Consider the following 21887-nt stretch of genomic DNA (forward strand, 5'->3'; position numbering starts at 1 on the left):
AAAGAAAAGGTTTAGCTCCCTGTAAAAGTACCTTCCCTCGGTAATGTTACTTCAAGCTGATTTGCATCCTCGATATACCACGATCACGTCCGCTTTTTGCACCCCTGGAACATGTCGTGGATAAATTGAAGGCCCAAAGCGAAGTAAATTGATCGGTTCCAGGAGAAAAAAGACCAATTACAGGCTCATACGCTCCTTTTGAAGATAACAAAGGAGCGACAGACAATTTCAAAGCCATTACAATATGACGGTATGCGACTTTGAGATTCGTTTGATGTACATCAAAGGATCAAACTAATCTTTTCGTCTTGTCCACAAGGTGTCGCACATGGAATCTTTAATTTTGCCATGACATGTTCTAGGGATGCAAAAATCGAAAGTGATTGTAACCCCACGAGTATCAAAGATGGCTGGTGTGAATAGATTATATTATTTCTTTTGCAGGTATGTTTGGTATATAATAAAGTTTATGAAAGAAATTAGGGAAAATAGGCCCGACAGAATCGTCGCAATCTTAACAAGAAAATATGGAGACGTCAGAATGTGATACGTGCTCTTCCTGATAACAAGATTAAATGTAAGTAGAATAGAAGTGCTTATAACACAACCAGTAAAACATTTAAGTGTGACGTTTTAATGACTACACGGTTTCCTTCATCATACAAATGACTAGTGCATACTAGCACAGACGTATGTAGTGTTCGATATGATAAGGGATCTACCAATTTTTTATGCTGTTTTATAATCCTAAGAACATTAAGATCCAAAATAGTGTAACAAGATCGCAAGAAGATATTTCTCAGTTCTTGCTAGGAGGCTGACAACGTATATGACAAAGAACCAGTATGTAGATACATCAGTGCAGAAAGGATGAATACCCGGATTCTCAGGATGCGTGTAAGATACTAGCATTGTAACCCAACTTAGCCGGGAAGCCCAGGTCAACAAGAAGGATTTCGCAGTAGTATGTCTGGATCTCCCAAACACATATGGAACCATTCCGCGCTCATTCAGGAGGCTTTGGAACACTATCATGTACCAGAACACTTCCGTAGAATGATCAAAAGCTACTTCTGTGGGATCCATCTTCGCTTTACAACCACGACCTTCACAACATCATGGCAGGAATTACAGAATGACATTGAGACGGGATGCACCATCTCAGTAATCCTCTTCATAATGGGTATGAACATAATTATCAAAGCAGAAGAAAGAGAGACAAAAGACCAAAGACATCCGGATACATTAGACAGTCACCGAACAGAGACTTTATGGATGATCTGACGATCACTACAGACACTCATATTCAGATAGATAGATACTCTTATCCCTCGAGGACACAGTATCTTGGGCGAGAATGACCTTTAAACCCAGAAAGTCAAGATCAATGGTCATAAAGAAGGCCAGAGTAAAGAAGCAGTTCCAACTTATGGTACAGGTTAGAAAATACCATCCATCATAGGAAACCCCATCAAATGTCCGGGGAAGTGGTTTGATGAATCATCAGGAGATAAGGCCAATATCCAAAGGATAGAACAACAGGTCACAAAAGGAATGAGGAATATAGACAAGACAGGTCTCCCAGGGAAACTTAAAGCTTGGATGCATCAGCATGGCCTCCTTCCACGCTTAGCTTGGCCCTTGATGCGTTATGAGATTACGACTTCAGCAATGGAGGAAATGGAGCGTATTATCAACAGACACCCCCGGAAGTGGTTGGGAGTTCCTCCAAGCTTTACTACATTAGGCCTATACAGCAGGACAGCAAAACTCCAACTCCCCATCTCTTCGCTAGTGGAAGAATTCAAGACAGGCAAGGCAAAACTCATCGTGACCTTGAAGTACTCCAGGGATGATAAGGTGCGTGGAAGCACGAACTGGCAGGAAATGGTCAGCATCAAAAGCAGTTGACGAGGCTGGAAATAGACTGATACACAAAGACATTGTTGACACAACAGCAGTAGAAAGACAAGGTTTAGGAACAACTAAGAGCACCTTCTGGAAAAAGGCTGATGCGGAAGAAAGGCGTAGGATAGTCCAGAAGGAAATAAGAAATCGTGAGGAAGCACAAATGCAGGCCAAAGCAGTTGCATTGGAAGCCCAAGGAGTGTGGACAAGACCATCAAATCTCCACCGATGGGACCTTACAGTAACACCTGATTGCCCCCTGTGTGGACAGAGGAACATTACAGCACATTCCTACCTTTTGTAAGATTGCCTTAGCACAGTGAAGATATACATGGCGCCACAACGAAGTCTTTAGGGAGCTGGCAGATATAATGGAAAGGGAAAGAAAGAATAAGGCTAGTCAAACCAAGGTCCAGACATACACAGATTAGGTTTGTGAAGGAAGGTGAGACACCAACATCCGCATCACCGAAGAGAACTTCCGCAATTCTTTGTCAGGCAGGAGACTGGAAGCTGGCGGTAGACCTTAATCAGAGACTAACCTTTCCGGACATTGTACCAACCAACCTTCGGCCGGATATGGTTCTTTGGTCGTCAACGACAAGAATAGTAATTGCCACAGAGCTGACAGTTCCATGGGAGGAAAAGTGTAGTAAAGCATACGGACGGAAGAGAGGAAAATACAAAGCATTGCTGATGGAATGCAAGAGAAAGGGTGGCAGACTTGGAGCAACCCGGTCGAGGTGGGATGCAAGGGCTTCCCCGCACAGTCTGTGTGGAGAATGCTAGCTGAAGCAGGTGAAGCAATAGAAACATCATAGATGTATGAAGGCAACTATAGAAAAAGTGCAAACGATGGTTGCAATGTAATGTAGTCGATTGGGCCACGCTTTGTTTATTACTTGGTTATAGTTGTGCGAGAGTTTGCGAAAAAACATATTTGTCATTTGATCTTTTTCTATTAAAATTACCAACACAAAAGAGTTTCATTCCAGAGTTTTGCTCTGCAGTTCGTTGGCGATATAATTTTTTCTTTGAATGACTCGATCTTCTGTTTACAACACTTTATCATAAAAGGTGTCAAGTACGTAGAACCCCATCCCGCCCCACCCGTGTCCTCTCCCATCCCAATGTTTCTTGATAACAAGACTTGAAATTGACACTGAATATGACAATATCAAAAAATAAAGTTCTTGAGATGCACGCAGGAATTAATCGAAATCAAATACAAATGTATTGCAAATAAAGGCCTTCCTTATAATAGTGGGACGTAAACACTAATGAAGGAGCTCAATATGACAGAAAAGTCAGATGAGAAAAGTAGAAAGGTATGTTCGTGGTGAATGTTTTCACACGATTACGTTTAAATAAAACCATTAAATATGTTATTTTTCCGAAGGTAAAATCAACAACGAAAAAAAAAAAAAAAAACAAAACAAAACAAAACAAAAACTTTGAGAAGCAAGCAAGTTAGATATGTGCATTTTTGAAAGACTAACAATCAACTTTTCACCATAACGATGTATTGTATATTTTATTGGCCATTTGTTCTCATACATAAATAGACGTTTGTTATCGTTTTCGTACACGGGGAATATATCAACGTGACAAGGAAAACAACCCAGCATATGCTTTCTATGCTACATTGTTGGTAGCATGTCGTGTGTGAAAGTGATAATATTTCAAGAAAACCTACAAGGAAAGCGATTTTTTTAAATACATACTTCAATTTAATCTCTCAAAATTAGTAATTAGCTTCAAACCAATTTTGTACATTCTGTTAGCAGAGAGTGCACGTGAACCACAATATAAGCAGTAGATATCCAAATTCCTGCAGTAATTTATTATTAACAGTTATTGAAAATCCTCCGGAATGGAATCCAATTATTAATTGGCTATACATTCAAAAAGAGTACATGTGAAGAAATTGTGGTATGATAAAATCTTCTGTTAAAGATTGTAGTATATGTAGTATATGGCGACTTGTGATGTCTTATACTGTACACGATAGCTAGAGCACTCTGCTGTGTCACTATACTGACAACAGCTATGTAAATTATGATATAATGGCACACAAAGAAGCAGTATGATATGGATCGAAGACACGATTCAATGCTCAGAGGGCTATGCGTAAAACCTGATTGATACAGGTACTATAAAAGAATAAGACCGTCCTTGGAACATTAAATCGTGCGACTAGGTGAATATCGGGGAAAGGTTTTATGTTGTACGGGGTTCTACGACCACGCGACAGCCGAAGTAAAATGAAAAAAAACCTTTTCCATAAGGGATGATCTGGCAATTTAAGGTCATGCAAAGTGAACCATCACTAGCCGCCTCTTACGATCCTCTAGCGGGCAATTAAAGGACTGTCCTTTAGGGAAAGGAAGGAGAAGACATACTTAAACGGAGTACATGAGATTAATATATACAAGAATATCAAAATCCAAACGCGAAAAATTTACACGGAGACTTTGAAAAAGCTCCTCTAATACATCGACACTTACAGAAAAAATTTGGTCAATCCAAGTAAGAGATGTCAAGTTCTCAAATTAGATGACATCTCCATGTTCTTTTGGAAATGTCATCGAGACTTTCAGTTGTGAAGATTATCAGCTCATGGTTGTACAGGAAACGAGTCAAAATTGTCTTCCGTCGCCATTTTTATTTCATGCTTATGTCAAATATCATGGTAAACAAACAATATAGGAGGCTCTAAGGCTTATGATATAAACTGTTCTTCATTATTGCACTTTATATATTCCAAACATGTCATTTACGAAATATTCACTCAGTATACTGTAAAATGACAGCACAGGTATTTGTTTTGATATTCCGGGTTTTCTTCCTTCATTACAGTGATAACGTTTCAGTATTTGTTACCATGTGTGGTGTGTGTGTTCTGTCATTGCAACACATTGCTTCCCTATACAAGTCTGTTTTGGTTCTGTTTTTTTCAGCATTCTCTTTGCGTTACATGACTTATATATATTGAGGCTACGTTAAATTAAGCGATAAGATCAAGTCATCAGGGATTGAATGAGGTCATATATCTACTCTTACACACTGTACATAAAAAGCCTATGGACTAGGATAACGCTATTTTTATCATATGTCATTTTCTGGAATACTCTCTCAGATCGCCTGATACAAAACGTAAATACATGACACATAGGTCATTACTTGAATTTCCATCAGTATGGTAGTCATTTTTCATGCAGAGGTTGGTTTGATAATTGGTTTCATAACACTAACATGAAATGGAAAATAATATGTAAGAATCCGTTGATCACATAGTTTAGATATTCTTTGCAACATTCAGTTTGATGGAATGGTGCAAAATCTAGAAAAGACAAAACCTTTGTACTTCACTCTATACTTCCTTTTTACAGTATGATTTCATAATTGAAATCTTTATCCAACAACAGCACTGACTGGCCATATTACATGTGTATGATAATATTACATCGATGTGGTTAGTGATATTTCATTGGTAACAGGAAAGTTAAGTGACGACACAGTAAATTCCTATTTGATTATATTTAATAAGCTGACACTTTATCACACTTCATATTGACGATTAAACAACATATCTGTATATATATTTTATTGTGTTTTTAAAAATAGCAATCAAGATTGCTTTTCGATGTCGCACATGTACGGAAACACATCGACTCCAAACACATAGTTACATAGTTGATAAGATACATTTCGATATCACACAGCAGCCATATCTGCACAACAAAGGTACCAAGTATACACGGCGGTCAATTGAGAACAATAAACAAACAAATTAACCAAACAAATCAGCCGAAACAGGGATCATCTTTTTAAACAGCAAAGAACAAATTTTATTCTCAAAACTGTATTGAATATTCCGTCGCTTTGAGATTATCTGTGACAAATTTAATAGCGAGCATATTACATGTTTATACCGATTCATCCACGTCTTAATTAAACACAGATTTGTTTTATAAAAGATTTTTTTCCATTCAAATCCAAATAACTTAAGATGAGATATTATTACATTTCTAAATATATTAGAAAAAAAAATTTTATGATCCCCGAGGTTGTATAAAAAGAAATATGCTTTATTACATTACCATACATCAAAAAGAAATAAAGAACAAATATGAATAAACAGATAAATAAACAAAATATGTATCATGAAAGACAGATGTTAATCATTAAAGCCAGATGTTCATAATACACTGCTGTAATTTGGGTACAAATATAAATATACATATATACAACGGTGGACATAAATCCCTTGCTCCCACCATTCAACCTGTCAACACATTTAGATATGAATTTACATGAATATACAATCAAAGTTACAACAATTACGGCTCCATTACTTGATTAAAATTGAAATGCGTCATATTTGTAGATACTGATTATTATTTGAAGTACTACTCGTTTTCATATTTTGAAAGTCAGCATCATTGATTTGACAATTGCATGTTTTCTGCAATACTTTCAAAACCTTTACAAATTAATATGATAACAAGATTTCCAGGTAAAGTATTACCATGATATATCTATTGCTCGCCAGTGTAAGCAGCTATATAACAAAATGGACATATGGCTGTCTCCACAGACAAAAAAGAAAATGCAAATATATATATATAATAGTTGAATTATTGCCACTGTTCGAACATGAAGTTAATGAGGTAAAACGATTCATGATACAAAAATGGGCTTTATACAGAGTGGTCAATTGTGACAAATTGATGTCAGAGCAAAACGACAAAACTGTCAGGAAAGTTTTTGTGAACAATTGGAATGTTACGAAATACATATATCATTGATTTTAAATAAAGTATGACATCATACACATTATCCACTGATAGCAAATATGACAGAATCAAGAGATTTCAAATTCTCAAACTAGTTGGTTTTAGATATTCATTTTAAGGATTTCATAGAAAGTACGTGGCATAGAATAATCTGGTATACCAAATATATCAAAAGATTTTTAAATATCATTCCAACAGAAGATCGTAGTTTCACAAAAAAGAATATGACTTCATCAAATTATCTGCCCACATTACAACAAACGGTTCCTATTCACTGTCAATAATCATTAGAACGATGTCATCTCCTTGCTTTACGTTCAAGCGCCATCGTATCAAAGAACGGTATGGCATGTGCTAGCAAACAAAGGCAGTTATGGCGGAGAGAACAAAACCGTATTCATAGTGTGACGCCATATAATGATGTCACCTTGCTTGTGTTCATTGTAGGCACGTGCATCAGTTCCAAAAATACAACCAGTGCGTATAATGGAAAATAACCAAGTGGAGGTCATTTGAATACACTACAACGTTCATCCAATGTCTGACTTGGCAAGATAAACTTTGGTCGTTCATTGAAAGGAAGGTCTTCCACAAATTTAAAACCATTGGGAGATGGTTTAGAAAACTGTCAACCTTTGGTGGTTGTTGAATTTATCACTTTTTAGGCCAGAGTGCTTCCACAGCAAACATAATATCTGCAATATTGCCATCCAACAACTCGTCGTCCAGTATTTTCTCCTCGCTGCTACTTTGCACGGTAACCTGTGGTAACTCTGGTCGATCCAAAATATCTACAGAGTGCTGTCCCCTTGCCTGCATGATCACCATACTGGAACTTTTTCTTCTAATATCATTAACAAGCACACCATGACTATCTAACAGGTTACCAACACTTGAACTTAACACATGTGCAGCTCTGCCGGAAGTTAGAAAATTCTTCCGTTTCTTAAGTAAAATTTCCTTTGGATCTACAATGTCAAAATCATGTTCTCTGTCTGCATCGTTATATAAACTTTCACTTGATAGTTTTCTTAATTCATTGTCTTCCTCGTCCTCACTAAATGTCGTCTGTCTGCTCGACACAGGCACACGCAGCCTCGAATTGGGATCTATAATGTCTTCACATGAACGAGACGATTTACTAACGGCCGGAGTTTCCGTGCTAGTGTATGAGTCGCATGAAGTCTGCCAGGAGGCTTGGTTTCGAAGCTTTCTTTTTCGCTTCGTACAAACGTTCTGTATTTGGTTGACAAAGGATGCCTTGTCGATTCCAGAGTTGTCATTCTCTGCCATTTCTACCAACCACGCCACAAGTTTGTCGTAAGAGTCCATTGGAGGCTCGTTCAAATCATCAGTGTTGTCCAATGCTGAAAGTATACAATATAAATTTGTATTTGAATTCGTAGAATCCTTGTTGAATATCATTATAAAATATGTGAATAAGTGAAAAACAGGATAAATATTCCTAATACGAAGAATATGATAAATATCCCACATGTAAATACTTCGTGTCAGCTATGATGTTTATAGTATAATTTGAATGAGTAAGTGCTAATTCCTAATTTGTGAGAGGTGTAGAACATTGTTGTTATGTGCACTATGGTACGTGAAAGTTGGTGTTAAAAGTTAACATCAGACACTTATTACACGTTACAGGAGTCTATCGCAGTACATGTGCCAACGAAAAAACTCTGTTTTAGCGGAGAAACAAACTTTTAATTTAGTCAGACTATTTATATTTGTTGCATAAGGTTAAACGTTCTTTTAACAGCTGATATTGAACAACATGACAGATTAATGAGAAATTGACAGGAGATAACTAGCACAGTTAAGGAGGAATAGTGGTGCCATGATATGCTAAGGTCCCTAGTTATAACGTGTGGAAGAGAATGTACATGTTTATCTGTATTTACAAAAACAGATGTGAATGTTCGGCAAACAATTTTGCGTGGTTACATTTAGAGCGTTTCCATTTTGTTTTCAAAATCCGTTTTGTATGTTAAAATGCGTCACCCGAAACGTGCAATAATGATTAAGTTTGAATATTGCGATATACATTCAAGATATGATATATATAAAGAAGAAAACAACCGAATGTCTATTAGTTGTGGTAGAGAATATTCTGGAGAAAAACAATAAAATATCACAAAAAGTGTTTATCGGCATACCTATTTAAAAAAAAATTAACATTTATAGAAAGTTTAGCTCTCACTCATGTTGTGTAAGCTCATCGTCAATAGAGTGTTTGATTGTTCTCTGATAAACGTCACTTCTTGTGTATATATAGCCGAATAAAATGGAAAAGAAACAAGGATTGTAGAAGAACTGTTTGATTGAAAACTACCGAAACTTCTCTTTACTACTTCCCAAGATATATATTTACCATACTAATGTGCCCATTTATAAGAAAGCTGAGAGGAGACAATAAAAATCACCAATTCTTTTGGTTCCTTTATAAGTTGACGGTAAAGTGGTAGTGATTAAACAAAACAACATTAAATGTCCCAAACATATCAAAATAACATATTTTGTATTAGCGTTTGGAATTCTGTCTGTATCCAGTACACGATGAAATAATTAAGACAAATGTATTTAACTAAATATATCTACATGATGTATGTAAATAGGTATTAATGTATTCATATCAAAAAACCCATTTCCATGGTGATAGATATACAAATACTTCAGTAAACAGGAAAGTTTATGAACCTAAACTCTGAATTTGGCATAGAACCAAGTGTATTTCGTGTGCTATCGCGATGTAGTAAATATCCCCCCGATTCACTGCGTTATCGCAGATGGCGGCCAATCACTACAATGTCAGTTTATTTCAGTTTTTAATTTGTGATGAATCATAAAGAGAAGATTTACTAGGCGGTAGTCTGGAGTACTTAGTACACGTGTGTTATGCTTTAAATCATCATAATTAAATGTACTCTGAAAATTATTAACCCGCGATCAAAATGTTTTTATCGACGCAGAACTCTATAGGGAGAATCACTTCAACATATAGGTGCGGCTGTATAGAAAACAAGCATATACCAAAGAGTTTCTTCATCAACAATGAACCATTGATTGATCATTCCAATTTCATATTATCAAGAAATCGATATCATAATATGATTGGATTATTCCAGACAAACCTGTGAAATACATGTGATTAGTTTTCCATCTGAATGGACAATATGTTGTATTAATTTAACATTCTAATGCAAAGCATTGTGAAAATTACAACAAAATGTGTATCTCAAATTGAATAATTGATTTGAGTAAGATCTGTAACAGACCATACACGTCAGAAGTAGACTGGTACCTTGTGGGCCATGTAAACAAAGCAACTCTTTCATCATTGACTTTTCATGATTGTCTATCTATCGAATCAGGCTACCACGTAGGGCACAGTAAACAAGTACAGGATACTTGAAACCAGCTCCGTACACAACAGCCAAAGGGCAACTCCCTCAACTGGGGAAGTAAACAGATTTTAATAATTTAGCCAGTGAACCAGGATGTACATACATAACAGGATATTTCTCAATATGAGTGGCATCATAGTATCCATTGCAGAAAGCATAAATTTTGTTTCGGTTCCAATCGTCAACCTGTGTCTACAGAAAAACCAAGCGCTGTGACAGAGCAATGGAATTTTTGTTCCAGGAAACCCCGAAAAAACACCAACAAAAACGGTTGGTAAAGTATGACCCCAATCAGGAATGATGGCTGTAGATATAAAACCATCATTGACAGTATACAGCTTGATATACAAAGTCAGTATGGTACCACATATTCTCTAAAGTTGTTTGGCAACACAGCTGTATATATTCATACAAAACACTTTTTGCGACCTTGAAGCGTAGCACTTGCTGCATCAACCTTTCAGCTATAGATACAAGATGATATATACGCTGCGTGTTATCAACCGTGAACTCCAAACTATTTTCATATGTGGATTGATCGAGCGTTCTTGTCCAACTTTTTTTTTATTTGTATACAAATCTAAATAATTAAAAACATACTTGCAAACATTGACGATCAATGAGAGAGGTGATATCGATATTGCATTCTAAGCTAGATATCCCGGTAATTAGTGACTGTAGTTAACATTAACCATCAATTCGACAGGTGGTATCGATATTTCATTCTAAGCTAGATATCCTGGCAAAATAGTGATGGAGATCAATGTCTATCTTCGTTAATTTATCTTTGGGAATAATACATATTGCATACAACTTTAACGTTTTAACAATTAGGTATTGGAAATTAAAAGCGATTATTGTTTTAAAATTGAAACTATATCACGTTTTGAATAATTCATGATAGGATCAATTGAACTATGATACTTGGTTATCATAAAAAAAGAAAACATTTCGTGTCATTTGATTAACAAATGTGCTGTTTTGAGTCTTTAAATAACAAATAAATATATTTACGATAACGTTTGATATGTAGTTATGAAAAATGGAGCTTATTAAGATAAAAAATGTCGAATACATTAACATTTTAAAACACGATTGTTGAAAACTAGTGTTATCTGGAATAAGGCTTTACAGAATACAGCAGACCGATGTTTACGTCACAAAACAGACGTATCATTGCGCCTGATTAGATATCGGGATCCGAATCTGAAGGAAATGTCATGCGGGCGATACTATAGGATTACATTTTATTTGCGGATCCCTGTGGCCTTTGATATTATCAACAGTATCCAGAGTCGCACGTTAATACTAGCCAGCTATTTGTTTCATTTTACATAGTGCTGGAATGATCTCACCACGGTTTGGAATGACGCAACAATAGATTCAATTAGTACGACATCAGGAGGAAATGACGTTGTTATACATCAACTAAAGTACAGATGTTTCGAATTCTGCAACATATGCCTACCTACAGCGTACGAAACTATAATCCACAGCCTCACGTCAACGTCAGGACAACATTAATAAACAAATTTCTAACTTTTGTTTAACTTTCGGTGAACTCTTCCTAAACATTTCCGCTATCCAAACTGATATCTCTGGTAGACATGTTTACCAGTAGTGCTGAATGATCGAGTAGATCCTATCGGTGAGCTGTTATTTGTAGCTGATTAATCTATTTCCTATCGAGCTGGTTCATCTTCTACCAGGACTGAATACATCGGATAAACTTGACCTTTCCCCTCATTTACTAGGTTTAGTGGAGAGTGAATCGATGGACTCCGCTAATTGGACATGCAAGACAAGAATATCATGATGGCAAGCTGAATTTTCAAATCGTCAAGTAAAATATAGGTGTTAAAAAATTATGAAAAAGCATCAGTTATATTTAGAAATTTCTTAATTAGTTTGAAGTTCACCTTGAAAACTCATTATAATTGCTGTTTTTTATGAACCTAGATGATCATTTTAAGGAAAGTGCAATTGTAAGGAATATCAGTAGTCAAGATAACATTCTTCAGCGCAGAAAATTTCAAATAAATTTGAAAATATAAATAACCTAATATATCTATTATGTAACATGTGATTATTAGGCAATATGTTCACAGATCACACGTTACACAATAGAACTTGCAAATATAACCGAAAATACAAATTAGGGTTGAAATAGAGATAAAAATGAAATCTGTAAAACATAAAAAAGTAATGAAGGCAAAAATTGTTTTTAGAAACCATTTGCATGTGAGGGGAAATACTATAATTCCACAGAATTTTATTACTGACATTACTAAAGGAACTGAATATATAGTTATTTGCGATGTTATTCCATTAATGTCGGATAGCCGAAATAAAACCATGAAATATTGCTCTCAAGCGTACATGTTTTATGGTTAAAGATATTAGTTTGGCGTTCAAAACATGAGTTTTGTCAGTTTTGAAACATGTAACATGAAGTGCTTATAGTTACATTATTTTACTATGTTTGCTATTCCAACTACCTCAAGGATTCAGGATGGTTGTAAGCAGCTGTTTGCCGTAGCTGGGAATATTCTTGCCATCTCACTTGCACGAAATATTTCGGTAGTGGCTACGAGGTCAGTAGAACTAGGCTAGATATCACCGAAAGGCAAAACAAATATACCGTTTGGTATATCAGATTTCATTTACTTGTCATCATGTGTTATAGAATTAAACGTAATTGCTTAGATCACGCCATCAGCTATGTGTAATAAAAGGTTTGACGAGATTCGCTATGAATTATTTGAAATAGTAACACTTATTACACAATCTTCCAGGCAGTACTTAATGATACGCCTACATGAAGACACATAGAGGCGAGGTTACTGTTTGATCAAGTTCGATATGGGAGCTCGCGAGTAGGTTGTTAAATTTGTTTTTCTACTACGTCAATTCTGTGAGATACGAAACCCACGCAGAAGGCATACCGCCACAAAAAAGAAGCAAAGGTCATTAACGGGTGAAAACATAAGGTTTTACAGATGGATGATAATTTGAATGGCGGTCATTATCAACGCTGACCGTTCCCTTAAAATGGATTTGTGTGGTTAAACAATGACCAACCAAAATCGATTTTTAACATTACCAAATTATTGTTGTTGACTCATCGAAAACAAAGCTATGATTCATCAAATCTCCATTTAATAAACCAAATTCTTTAATGATATAAATACTCTGACTTGTGTATAGAAGCGAGCTAATAATAAGTCTATATAAACATGCACAGGATGGAGTAGAGTGTTACATAACAATTGCAACAACCAAATAATAGCATACGTTACATAGCGACAAGTCTATTCAACCGGAAGCGGATACGGATGTTTATACGGTCCAGATGTATATTATCTAGCAAGTATGGTAATTTTATCACGTATCTATCCCCATCTTGAAACATGTTGTATGTTTAGTGGCCATGTTATCTTTTTATTATCAATTTCAGTTAAAAGAGCACAGCTAGATTTTGCCGTTTTGTTCTTTAAAAATCTAAAAATTCATATGATTATTTGAAGCAATTTTAATTATGTAAGATATATGTGATTTTGTTGACAGGTGTACGATAAATTTGAAGAATAATGTGGTTTCCTGTTTACAATGTTTACCGGCCGTTAGTAGCCATTAATATCTTGCCGGTGAATGAAGAGTTTTGGAATCCTTGACTCCATCGCCATATGGTCTTTGTTATTAAGAGATTGTAAAACTTCAAATAATAAAAACATAGATTGTGGTTCATATAATAACTTTAATCTATCATATCTTTCCTGTTCCTAATTGATGTTTTTTTTTATTTTCGCACTATGTTTTGTTTGAAATTGAATATTGTTTGGTAGTTCAGTTTTTATTAACCCTAATAACCTCAACAATGTACGCTTAGTAATAAGCAAGCGCTATCAAGTGGCTTGTTTACCTTTTCATATTAATGGATGCACGTAAATTGGCAACGATGAGAAGAAAAATCGTTATTTTGTAGTAACGAATAGATCTTACTTCTTAATAGCCAACAGTAAGTTTCGTCATAACATCACATCCCTACAGTTGTGAAAGGGGCAGTAAGTCGAAAAAATAATTAAGTAGTACGTGCAATCATGCCAGACTTTGCGTGGGAGTAATATCGCCAATTGCTCCCATAGCATACTACAAAATGTCTGTATGTACAACTGCAAACAGTGTATATTTAATATGACTTAATCACACAATATTTCGATATATTTTGTTTACGAATTACACAAAATAGTCGTGAAATTCTACCCATCTTTGATATTGATAAAACGAATCTTATATATATATTGTTTCTTTACAATAGTCTGCGTCTAAGTTGTTTTCTTGTTTGTTTACTAGGCCTTCATGGTAGAATAATAAACGGGGGTTGATTAGGAGAGACAATTATCGCCCAGGATGCCACGCAAGGCATCTCTTGAATATATTTGAACAGACAAACAATAGGCCGGAGGATCAGGACGAAATAAGATTACACGCAGTGGTGCAACACTTGTATCCTTTAAATCCTATGTAAGCCACCCTTTGTACCTAGTAAAATACATCGGGATATTGACCGATAATCGTTTGAAGTACATGTAACGTTTGAAAAGTTCAGTAGAGCAATGAAGAGCAACCAGTGAAATCCACCACCCACTGTGTGGTGTTATCATTCTTTATCAATAGGATATCTTAACGTATATTGTTCCGTGCTTTACGGTCTGATGTTAATTAAGCCTGATTTGGGTTATAACATGCTTGATTTGGAGGAGGTCCAGCTAAGGTGTTTGTAAGTCACAAGTCATTTATACACATACTAGGCGAGGTATTTCACTGTGGTCTTTACGTTGACGTTCTAATGAAGAATCGTAAAACAAATTCCGTTATTTTGACAACGACTAATATATATATAAATTATAATAATAGGAACACGGGCATTTTGGTTTGTTTATATCGTTAGACGTTAGTTCAAGTTCCAGGAAAGTGCGTTTTCTTTAGCATAAACAAAATAAAACGTGGGTTAATTCCCAAAGTAGTTTTACCATAAATCATCAAAGTGTCATTGTTTTGAAACTAAGAAAGAACAAAACAAACGAAACCAAGTATTTTTGTAAGATCTGGACCCCAACGCACTCCGTTGTATATAAGATATGAAGTGCTGAGAACTTATAACAGATTTGTCTTCTGTAAAAAATGAAGTTTGAACGGACCCAGATGAGGCAAACAATTTTGCTGATGTATGATTACCATGCATGCTTAGGATAGTTGAAGCATGTTGGTACATCTCATGTAAACAACATGGTATATGTCTAGGTGGAAGGAAAAGAAACCTGCGTTTTGAACTAATTCTGGTTAATAAGCCAACGAGGTGCATTGAATGGCCATACCATATGTAAACTACAAAACGCTAATTAGTAGTAGCCTGGAACGAGGCCCAGTATTTTCTACACAGTTTAGAACATGCGAGGTTAGCAAGGGTATCGTAGTGGGGCTAGGTTTCTGACTGTCATGGACATGATTTGCCAGCATGGATCTTCAGATGGTTAATTAATTGTGAAATGTTGGTAAGTGTAGCAGAACTGTGCTAACTTTATGTAAATACAGAATACGGTAGTAAGGATGATGCCTTCAATGTTTTTATACTGAATTATTATGTTATACTTATAAATATGGTAATACATTAAACAAAATTATCGACCCTGGTCCTAACAATTATTTGTTTATGTAAGTGTCATAATATTACTGCTATTCTGGATAAATTTCAAAAGTAATTTAGAATATAGGTGTTGATCTGGATAATGTTAATTGAATTACATATGTAATTATGAGATACTAATGTACAATAAAGTTATATGTCTTGTTGACTTAATTTCTTATTTACAATATAGTATTTTTAAATGATCTTTTCGCATGGTTTGTCGATATTGCTAATGATTAATTGTATGGGATGTTACGTCCTCTTATAACTAACATGTCTGATGACGACGTTGTCTGGGATGATGGCCAACGGTCTTTCATTTGTAATCTTGCATCGAACCTAGTTTTACAAGCTATCAGAAAACGCAACACACCATTTTGTTCACATATAAGGCTGTGTGAAAACATCCTGAATGGAAAAGGTTTTCGAATGTATCATTATGAGAACGTGTATAACAAAAATATTGATCATGAAATTGGATTGTTTTACCAATGATTTTAATTACTATGCAAGTTGTAACTGTTTCCCTTTAAATTTTTCTATATTCGTTCGTATGCATGCATTGAAATGAAATTCTGTCAAATAGGATATGCATGCGAGATTGTATAATACTTTGGTATGCTTTCTGCATTATATATTAAACTTACTCTTTATGTATATTTATATTGTACGACTATAAACAGCATTGTTTGAATTCAATGTCGGTTGTATATTGGCACAGAACATTGAATGTAGTGTTCAGTCTTTTGTTAATGCGAAGTTTCTGAACAATGAGAACTGGGAAATTCTCCTACTAGTCAATAAATATTTAAACATCACCATCATTCACACGCATAGAACAGGCAAACTGTCCTTATTGACAGGGCTTAACATTTTTTCTTTGACAGAGCAACAAAATACTAAGACCCAAATTGTGAAAAAATATAACACAGTATCCTATTGTTTGATATAAACAAGTGTTATTTTTTTATTATGCATTGTTATTCTTCGTTCAGTTTTTATTTGTTGTAACGTTGAAAAATTTATTCCAGTTTATATATACAATATATAGAATTTCACATTTTGTTATAAGACAAGTTATAAAAAGTTCATGATCAGCGATCAGTAAAAATAGGATTTAATATAGCTGAAGCGGAGTTAATGCCATGAAACTGTGACGTCACTACAGATAGAACGGCTAATCCATGATTATAAAGGTTTATATTGTATAATTTATAACTTAATACCGATAACACGGTGCTGATAATTTATTCCAATATCCAATCACTTAAGGTTATCTAAAGGCATGAATTATTGTGGAAGGAGGTTTTCAAATATAGGTAAGTTTAAAGTACCATTATACCGACTTTTCATTACCTAGTGAAGACCGACGATTAGAAGGAGGTATAAAGGACCTATTTCAAAGGATTTAACAATATGTGATGATTATGTAAAATAATTCCTAGGCAAATTGTCAACATGGAAACCGAGGAAAAAGAAAGTAAAAAAGGACTGGTAGAGACAACCTGTGTACAGAGTATGATGCATAACCATAGAAAACCGATAAGGATGGCATTATATGATAGTCTACCTGTATTAACAGACCCAGGTCGATAACCATTCCTTCCGAATTAGATCGTTACTCTACACTAAGCCTATCATTGTCTGGTATCAACGAATACATCTGTCAACGTTGGCTGTATAGCGTTGGCAGCAAGCAAGGTGGCTCCAGATGTCACTGATTACTGCTGTAAGAAGTGATATCATTACTGATCTCATAGCCAGACACACGAACGTGACACTAGGCGTTATCATACACAATAAAGTCTGGGATGTACTTCTACAGCGCTGTATATATTAAATAGACGATTCAATGCCACTTCCTATCTTTTAATGTATTAGGTTATAAAAGCACCTGAAAATTGATAAGTGATTTCGATATGTCCCGTGTCTCAATCTATTCGCTACCACGCAGTTTAATATGTACAACCCAGTATTGGTAACACCATCATTCGGTCGTATTAAAACCCTCATCACGGCTAACCCAAAGGACTTTCACACTACCCTATTTATCGATTTTCCAACATTTGGTAATTGGCCATGTTTGCGTCAGCTCTATTAACTTCTAAATACCCAGGTGACCTCTGGAAAGTGTTGGTCCTAGCTGACACGCGGGCCAGTAGGCGATTTCCCCTGACAAAAAAATTGTAAATGCTGTTATGTAGATTCATGTTTTCACTCGTCCTCGTGTAGAAGTGGCTTCTTCCAATTCGTCAAGGGACCTGCCTACTCGCCAGTGCTACATAAAAGGTGAATTCATCTATCACCGAATGTGGTATATAGAGGATGCTTTTCATATCGTTAGTTGGTAAAAAATCGTTTTATTTTACTAGAATTTGGATGTTCGTGTATACGTCACTTTTATTTGGAGACACAAATGCGTATCATAATATACAATAATTTATCTGTTGATCATACGATAATGTTAGGTATTATTGTCCTGCATTTGGACATCTGTTGCTATATGTATGTAATGAGTTGGTGATTATTATGGTTCATGTTAATATTAGAACAACAACTGCGTCATACCGTTATATATATATAACATAATGACTTATAAGTATCAGTGAAAACCTTTGTACTTTTGTAAAAAGGAATTATTTATGAAATCAATCGAATGGTAATTATCGATTTTTATATAGTGTCAGTACTACGACGCTAGGTATACACAACACATTGCAACCACTATGTATTATGTATTAGAAATGTGAAATATCCTTGATCTGTGCTAATCCATATTGTATACATGACATTTGATGATAACACTGATACTGCTGGTTTTAACAGCGTTGCAGACATACGTGCTATACAACATTAGTAGTAACATTAAGAGCGTTTTGATGTACTGTATATGTTCGTCTGCAGCTCTGCTATTTACGGAGATGTAGGTCGTTAGTTCATCATTTTGCTTACTTCCAACGATAAAAACTGCTACTTATATATTTATTTATCTGTTTTTGCATGGCTAATACAACTTTGTCTTTCACCCCGGGTATATTGACACACAGACTAACACATTTACATTTTCTAGTGTCTTAGTCGTCATTATAGGTCTAATTATATAATTTGTTTCTCAAATTAAAATCCAAAATATCTTATGTATTATAAATGTATATATACGTCAACTAATTGTATTCGGACAAATCTGTAGCTTATGTCACTATATATTAAGATTCATACTAATGGCATAAACATCAATATGTACAACCCAGTATTATCATATCATTTGGAATGACTGATACGAATCTCGTTGAAAATCTTCCGTACTTACGACCCCTAATTAGTCAAAATTTCAAAAGTGTCCGTAATTAGTCAAAATTTCAAACTTGTTCAATTTCGCTTCAATCAAGTTTGAATGTGTAATGTGTTGCTATTGGGCACAACTTATTTAACTTTATCTAAGGTGCGGGAATAGCTTGGGGCATATGTATCGGTTCCTGTAACAATTAATACATGTTTGTTCTTGAAATCATGTTTATTAATAATTTGTTTCAGGTCAAATGCAATCGTCAGAGATTTATATAAACTTAAGAAAACAATAAATATGCCATTTGTCTTATTTCTTTGGTTGTAGGTCACAGCAACGGAATTATTTACGTTTAAAATTGTCAAAATCAACAGTACAATGAAGAACCAGTGAACGTTTACATTATCAGGAGAGGTTACCATCAAATAGCTATAACAGTAGCCAGTGAATAGAATCTAGATAAATACAGGGAGGAACATGTATACCAGAATTCTATAGAGATCTATAGCAATACCACTAGAGTTTCAGAATCAATTACATACATTATAAACATAAGGAGTTCAGGTAACGTTGAACTGGTGCAAACCCGTTACTAGGCAGACCTTCCCGACATGTGGTGTTTTATCTAGTGGAACCCATGGATGGCATCATGCAGATGCAAATATGTATTACAACATTCGCTTTTAATACCTTTTGACTGAGTCATGAGTCATCCTGTAGAGATATAAGATACTTTTCATCGATAACATCATCTTTGATACAGAATATACATCTACGTTTAGGTAAATATAGGACAGGTTCGAACGAGAGAATTTATGCGACGTGTGCATATTTCTATTATTAATTTCAGACATTTATGTTGAAACAGTAAAGTTATTTCATTTATTCTGTTTCCATAACAATTTCGATTCTATAAAAAGTACATTATGCTTTTTTCTAATATTGACTAATTGAAATAGATACCAGAAAAAGCTATCATAGGGTATCGAATGGATAATAGTAGTTTATTAATTAATTCCCTTATGAATATTCATTGCATGAGAATGATATAACGATATGATAGGAAGGGTTTCCTTTAATATATAATATCGAAACGTAACACTGATGTTGCAAAAGAGTAACTGCGTTTTGAAACTCATCTCTATGCCTGGTAATCTAGCCATATCATTAATAGTACACAAGAAAAGACAACACAGACACCACTGGTATACCAAATCTACCTAAACTTGACAATTAAATATGAAGTACGTATTCTGGTCTCGAAATTATCTATGTAGATCAAATTTAGAAAGCAATTAATTGCAGACTAACATATGAATATAGATGAATTTGTGACGCATTCTCTTTTTTTTAATATAAAATGCTGTATTTTAAAAAAAACTTATTTACCGTCAATATGCTTAAATATCCATAAATGTTGCCCATTTTGTGATTCATAAAGAAACATGATTTCCCGGTACTTGAGAACATGTGTTTTAAGGTAGAATTGACCAAATCCTCCCTAAAAGCGGGAACAAGTCCATGTTTAATAAAGCTATGTACCTGTATATAAAGGCACCATATGTATTTGTAGAAAGATACCAAACCCATGTGGAACATTCTCATACCCTGACCTAGTTACACAGCACTTATATCATTACCAAGATACACCAATAAAATACAGTTGGTTGTAAGTTTGAAATCAGCTTACCTTTTTTCCCGTGATATTTGAGTCCATTGTTTTTCCGGCTAGAATGATTCCCCATATTTCTTTCGCAATTACAAGTGAATTTTACACGCTATCCGACAATTCAGCACCACAGTACGGTTTGCTGTTGTATACAGTTGGAAATCAACAGACCCCTTGTTGTAGTAGCGAGCAGTGTGTATTGACGTTCATCTAAGCCTGGTGCTAGCACCACAGAGATCTGGGAAGTGAATGGGAAAATCCAGGCGCTGAAATCTATATATAACTTGTGGTGCCATCAGCCGCATTCATAGTAAAGGGGCGGAGACTAACAGAGAATTACTGATGTCGACTACTGATTCAGTTATTGGGTAAAGATTTCGTCATTTTCATTGTGCTCTCAACTGAGTAATAATTATGATTATGTTGCTTTGTATCTACTTAAACAACTAAATGTCATTTCTCTTTGTGATATTAAAACTCATTTTTGATAATTTGGATTCGTTTGACGCACACGTTGAACGGCGAGTGCTTTTTCCTATTGATTTTGTGCCCGATTGGTTAGGTGCTACTAAACATTTAATGTTTACTCTTTATAGTTGTTTGAATCTAGTTATTGGTTTTCATTGTACAGTACACTTTCATTATCGCTTTCGAAATGACCATTCGTTTGCTACATGTAACGAAGATATATGAAACACAAGACACAAATACTGGGTATATTCTAGAAGTCTGTTGCAAATAGATATTTGGACTACACACGTCTACAGGCTTTTCCTCATCCCTAACATTTTCCATTCCTTTTTATAACAAAATTATAGCTGTGTATATGACAGCTGGCGTTTAGTGGTCTGTGATGCGAAACAGATGTTGGTAAAACAAGAATGAAACTGTATAAATACGATGACCTCTATAAAATATATTTCCAATTTCAAATGTCTAGTTATCGATGATCGATAGATGGCCCGGGGTTTTGTTTTCTTCTCAGCAGGTAATCTAATTTGATGAGTGCATTCCTGTTTGACTGGTGGAACGGTCTCAAACTATTTAAAAAATATTGCTTTACTTAAGTGTCTTACCTGGACAGCATAGCAAAGTTACACTAACCCATCACAAACGTTTT

General features: G+C 35.1%; 1 protein-coding gene across 1 annotated transcript; it reads right to left on the minus strand.

The window, feature by feature from the left end:
* Window positions 1-5500: 5500 nt before the first annotated feature.
* LOC132554073 (uncharacterized) lies at window positions 5501-20974 on the minus strand. Its single transcript, XM_060218371.1, has 2 exons — window positions 20789-20974; window positions 5501-8074 (listed from the first exon to the last, which is right to left on the minus strand). Exons 1-2 carry the CDS (start codon window positions 20841-20843, stop codon window positions 7362-7364), a joined length of 768 nt encoding a protein of 255 aa, XP_060074354.1. The 5' UTR covers window positions 20844-20974; the 3' UTR covers window positions 5501-7361.
* Window positions 20975-21887: the final 913 nt, after the last annotated feature.

Source organism: Ylistrum balloti, unplaced genomic scaffold, assembly GCF_031769215.1.
Source record: "Ylistrum balloti isolate Yb309-2 unplaced genomic scaffold, AGI_CSIRO_Ybal_v1 Utg370376, whole genome shotgun sequence".
Taxonomy (NCBI): domain Eukaryota; kingdom Metazoa; phylum Mollusca; class Bivalvia; order Pectinida; family Pectinidae; genus Ylistrum; species Ylistrum balloti.